Here is a 6,000-nt window from a genome sequence, read left to right on the forward strand (position 1 = left end):
ACACTTGTGTGTGTGGGTGTGTATATGGGTGTGCAAGTGGGTGTGGTCCTAGAATTTCTTCACATTTGTATGTGTAGGTGTGTATATGGGTGTGCAAATGGGTGTGGTCCTAGAATTTCCGTTTGGATTGGATTAGAGTTTATATATGAAGGATATAAACTCTAGGACAACACTGAGCTGTCTCATTGGGAGGGAATTAAGGAGGAAATGTGGGATTTTGGTACTCCGGCCGTCAGCCGAAACAAATGAAGGATGGGAAAGGGTTTGGTCCGATCCGGTGCAACACGCACTCACTAAACACACACTAAAAAATCACTCGCTCGATACACCCGTATACAAACGATTACGGAATAAAATTTTGTGTGACAACATAAATATATATTTTTTTTTGCATTAAATGAACTTAACAAAACAAAAATTATATTTGCAAATAAAAATTTGTTACTTAAAAATTCGGACAGTTACAACAAGTGCATCTTTGCGGAGGCTTAGCTCATTGTAACCAGTAATTTTAACTTGGTTCCGTTGCATTATATCTTGTGTTTAGATGGTTGCATATTTGTAATACTTGTTTGTTTGGGAAACCCATTTTGGGTTTCATTACATTTTGAAAAAAAAAAAAATAGTAGGATTAATTCATAACGTTAATCTTGGAGTTCATAACTTTTGTACAAAAAATTCAGAACACAAATCCAAAATGCTATGAATTCAACAGTCCATTGCATATCATACGCACCCAAATAGTTAGATGGCTGCATTAGCATATTTGTAATATACTCGTTTGTTTCTGAGAAACCCATTTAGGTGTGTACGATATGCATCCTTGATTCACAATATTTTGAATAAAATTCAAATTGAATTCCTAACTTTTGTACAAAAAATTCAATTCAGAACACAAATCCAAAATGTTATGAATTCCACGGTGCATTGCATATCGTCTATGTTGCTCAGACTCAGGTACGGAAATCGGGTGCGGGTTTGAATCTATGTGTCGAACACCTCAAGTTGAAAAATACAGAATACGTGGATATGGATCTAGATTTGAACATGGGTACGGATACGTGGCATGTTTGTCCTACCTGGCACATCCGGCAGCCGGCTCATGCACCCACCCACGCACACGTGCACACATGCGTAAACTTTTTAACATATTATTAAAAAAATATAGTTAAAAAATTAAGTGTTTCAATTTTCAATCCGTTTAAATCGGTACGAAGATCTTAGTTTTCTGATCATTTTATCCTACTTGGTCATAATGAATTTTTGTTTCTAAGGTCTTTCAACGAGCATCCTAACATTCTTCAGTTAGTTGCATGATTCTCTTAGGGTGCCCATTGAAAGCCCTTAGAGTCAAAAATTCATTATGACCATTTAGGATAAAATGATCAGAAAAATTAGATCTTCATACCGGCTCAAATGAATTGAAAATTGGAACACTTAATTTTTTTAACTATATTTTTTAGTAATATAAAAACAGTAAACCCCGTCACTATTTAAATGATTAAAAAATTAAGTGTTTCAATTTTCAATCTGGTTGAACCGGTGCAAAGATCTTATTTTTCTGATAATTTTATCCTACTTGGTCATAATAGATCCGACTGAACGACGGCCCTTATCTCACTCTCGTCGTCTCCTGCTTACTCTCTCTAGCTCTTTGAAACTGGTCTTTCCTAGGGTTTTGTTTGGAACGACGAAGACCCACACCACGACGAACAAGGACGACAAAGACTTGACCTTCGTTGAGGTATCTCTCTCTTTCTCTCTTTCTTGGTCAATCTGTTCAACCCCCAATTTTTAAGGTTTTTTTGTTTTAGAAAATCTGGTTTTGTGTTTAGAGTTTTTGTTTTTTTGAAAATTTGATTCTGCTCAAATGTTTCTCTCTCTCTCTCTCTCTCTCTCTCTCTCTCTCTCTCTCTCTCTCTCTCTCTCTCTCTCTCTCTCTCTCGGTTTATTTACTGCTAATTGTGTATTCAATTGGATAATCAACGGAGTTCGTTTTAGTTCATCTGTTTTGAGCAAAGAATTTTCCAAGCTGCATGCCTAAATGTGACAAAATAAAAAAAACCCAAATGTTGCTCTTCTAAACTAATTAGGCTATGTTCTGGGATTTTTTGTTTTTTTTTTCTGTGTATGTGTTGTATTTTATTGTGTTGAATAAGTTTTGAGCCAAAGAATTTTCTGATTTATGTTATTTTTTGAAATTAGGGTTAATAGGGAAATCAGATTGAAAATCAATTTGTGGATTTTGTCATGGAGCGAGAGTTGCACAAAGAGGTCGCGGTCGATGCTTGTTTTTATTCTTTCTTTAATTGACATTGCTGGTTTTTTTTTCTTTTTATAGTACTAATTTCTCACTGATTGTGCTAGTTAGCCAAGTCTGTAGTTTTTGTAGTGTCAATTGCATAATTATCTATGTAGCTGGCTTGCCATGGTTGCCTAGTTTGTTCTTTGATTTTGATCTCGTAGGATTTAGTCTATTTAGTTTTCTCCTTTGTAGTGATTTTATTCAAAACGAGTTGAAGAGGATTTTACTGGATTTTAGAGTTTGTAGATGAATCGAGGAAATTTTGTTCATTTTTTGCATGCATGTTAAGTACTAAAATCCTGTTTTCTATTTATTTGCATACCAAGTTGATTTTTTTCTAGGAATGATAGAAAAGAGGTTCTATTATGTTGTTTTTGTTGGGAAAATCCCCGGAATCTATGATAGTTGGATAGCTTGTAGCGAACAAGTAACTCGCTTCTCTGGGGCCGTGTTTAAAAGTATCCCTCATTGGAAGAGGCAAATAATGCTTAGACTGTGTATGTTGAAGCTCATTCCAATGTGCAATTGTTGTCTCCTTAACTTGCTCAACTGCCGACCGATTATCCACCTTTGCTCTTACCCATGCAAGCAAACATGGATGACCAAACTTCTTACAAGCTGACATAACATTGCGTGTACATTGCAGTGCTCTTAGTTAGAGCTGTAATAGGAATTTTAATTTTGTTGGTCATCGTGTATATTTTCTTTTAGTTGGTTTATGTAATAGTTATGTTTAACAAAATTTCTAGCTTGGAGCGAGATACGTTTGGCAGTTAGTTTAGTAATTGATATAATGTAATACTAGTAGGTTGTGGGAGGTGTTGGTTTAAGACTAATTACTGGTGTTTTGGGTTGTTTTGACTCCCGAAATGGCATGGTGAATGCCGCTTTTGTGTATGAAAGGGATGTCACAACTTTGCCTCGGCTTCTATAGAACAAAATGTGATATTTATGTGTATGGTTAGCGTATGTTTTAGCACTTCTTATCCAGTTTTTGGTCGGCTATGTTCCATAGGTGGATACTCATAGAAATGTTTTGTTTAATCCAATCCTGCAATTTTTATACATTCTTCTAAACATGGTGTTGTTTTGTTTAATTTTAGAGGCACAACCTTAACCAGAAAATGAAGCTAACAAGAACTTCAAATCATTAAGTTACATCATCAATCTGGAGTAACCTTTTGTCCATATTCACAGTGAACTCAATTCGAAAGCAAAAAAAAAGAAAAGGAAATTGAATATACCCATTTGCTTTTTGAACACCTGCATTACAGAATTCAGATAGCCATGCATTACTCCTAGTCCAAGAAATCAAAACATTTCTCTTCTCATTATGTGCCCAATACTAACTAGGACACAACAAGGATACACAGAATGCAGTTTTACAAATCCATATCAATGCACTAATTTCACTTAGAGTTGGGCTCCATTTGAAACATCAGTAGTCGTCCCAACTGTGACAACAACAGTTCCAAATAGCAATTTCAAACTGTTACACCAATCCATTATGCAAGCCGAATAGACAATATTACCAATCCGTCCTGCAAGCCGAATAGATAATATTATCAATAGAAGAACGGTGCAAGTTATATTAGAATCTTTTTATAATAAACACTTACAATCATCGGCATCGGCATAGTCAATGCCATCGTCGTTGTCTTCGTCTTCGTCATTCAACCTAGCATTTTGTGAAGAGCTAACAAAAAAGAGAGAGAATTAAAATGCAAACAATGAAATAATTATATTTACATTACAAATATTAAACACATATGTGTTGAGAAGTTTTGGACAATTCCTTTTGTCCTGCGATTGCCCTGTTAATCCACAATCGTGACAATGCCTAGCCTTCTTGGCAGCCTTCTCTTTCCCTCCCTTGAGTCGTTTACCACAACCTTTTGCTCTCACTTGAAGCGGTTCTTTCAAACCATGGTCACGAATATTCGGCACTTGGATAGCACTCCCTTCACCATCTTGGCTTACTTTTTCATGTCACACAGCTGCTTATGACCCGAACTCAAAAGTTCTTCCACAAATTCTATTCCGTCCTCAGTTATCATGGCCTCATCAATTAAAATAGAAGCAAGTTGGAAGAGTCTATTTCGCCGCTCTAACAAAGGCGTGTCACATATTTCTTTCATGCCCGAACCCAAGTCATCTTTAACTCGCATCGCCTTCGTTGATTTTGTCCACTTCCGCAAGATGTATTCATTAGGCAAATCTTCCATTTGCATTCTACAAAAGTAAGCCAACATGTGCCAACAAGGAATTCCGGCACAATCAAACATCTTGCAACTACAACTGACATGGTTTGACAACTTATCTACCACAACCTCACGAACCCTCGAACCACTCCCCTTTATCCTATGAACGGCGTACACAACCCAATGTTCGTCCTCATTTGTTGCCATCTCCTTATAAGCAGTATTTTGAAACAGCTCTTCTTGAAACATGTAAAATATCTCAATTGTATACAATTCACTCATCGTCGACTCCATGGGGTACATAGTTTTCAAGTTTGGCCTCTCATTGACATCTTTATGATCCTTATCCAACTCATTATGCCGTAGATGTGCAAGTGCCCTTTCAAACTGTGTCACAAAGTCCAACAATGAATTTTCTTTACACACATACCTTTTGAAGAATGAATGAGTAATTTTGGCTCTTTGACTACTAGTCATGTGAGCAGAAAAAATGTGTTTCACGTATGTGGGAATCCATCTCTCACGAATTTCGTATAAGTTTTGTAACCAATCATTGCCAGATAAGTTAAATTTCTTTACAACCTCTACCCATCCAGCCTCGAACTGTTCAGGAGTCTCGGAATTCCATATACAATTCTTGAATTCGTCATAATGTTCTTTGTAGGCTAATGCACTTAATCTTTTGGAAAACTTATTTGTGATGTGCCACATGCAATACCTGTGAAGCGTATTCGGAAGAGCACTAGCAATTGCTTTTGCCATTGCAAGATCCTGATCGGTTATGATCATTTTGGGAGGGCCTGCATGTCACACCCCATCCCGGAAAACACCACGCTAAATTATTTTCCAAATGGGATGGACCCACACCTTGGCCCTGCTCAAACAGTAAATAAAAACACTAGCCAAGTGTCCAACTCATAAAAAAAAAAAACTTAACTTGCATATATACAAAAATAACTGTCATACAAGACGTGCCCATAGGTATTTATAACATATACAAGCTCCAAAAATAGGCACATAACTAAAAGAGTAAAAAAAACTAGACTACTATATCAATAACTCTTGTCTAGACTCTGCAGTGGACCCGCATGCCATCACGCACCTGAAAAGAAAACATTGTGGGGGTGTGAGCTATCAACTTGCTCAGTGAATGTTCTTATCCGTAATAAGAGAAGCAATAAAGACAAGTGCTATCAAACAATTTAAACAAGAATATTCAGCCCCACAATAATGTTCCATTACGTAATATTCATAATGCCACTAAGGCAATACTCTTTACGTCACTAAGGCAAGAGTCATCAAGCCACTAAGGCAATATTTATCCACGCCCCTAAAGCAATATTCAATAACGCCACTAAGGCTTCGACCATATTCTTGCTTAGGAGCTCAAGCCAAATATTAATCATTTCAATACGGAAAAAAAATAGCTCTACACCGTGTCTCATCTTCCACTATTAAAATTAAGAACATCCACCTCGAGGCACAGCCAAAAAG

General features: G+C 36.6%; 1 protein-coding gene across 1 annotated transcript; it reads right to left on the bottom strand.

Moving 5' to 3' along the window:
* Positions 1–3,718: 3,718 nt before the first annotated feature.
* On the bottom strand, positions 3,719–5,268 carry LOC131328393 (protein FAR1-RELATED SEQUENCE 5-like). The gene is made up of 3 exons (XM_058361339.1): positions 4,286–5,268; positions 3,925–4,001; positions 3,719–3,759 (listed from the first exon to the last, which is right to left on the bottom strand). Exons 1-3 carry the CDS (start codon positions 5,266–5,268, stop codon positions 3,719–3,721), a joined length of 1,101 nt encoding a protein of 366 aa, XP_058217322.1.
* Between the last annotated feature and the right edge of the window lie 732 nt (positions 5,269–6,000).

This window comes from Rhododendron vialii, chromosome 6a (assembly GCF_030253575.1).
Source record: "Rhododendron vialii isolate Sample 1 chromosome 6a, ASM3025357v1".
NCBI lineage: Eukaryota > Viridiplantae > Streptophyta > Magnoliopsida > Ericales > Ericaceae > Rhododendron > Rhododendron vialii.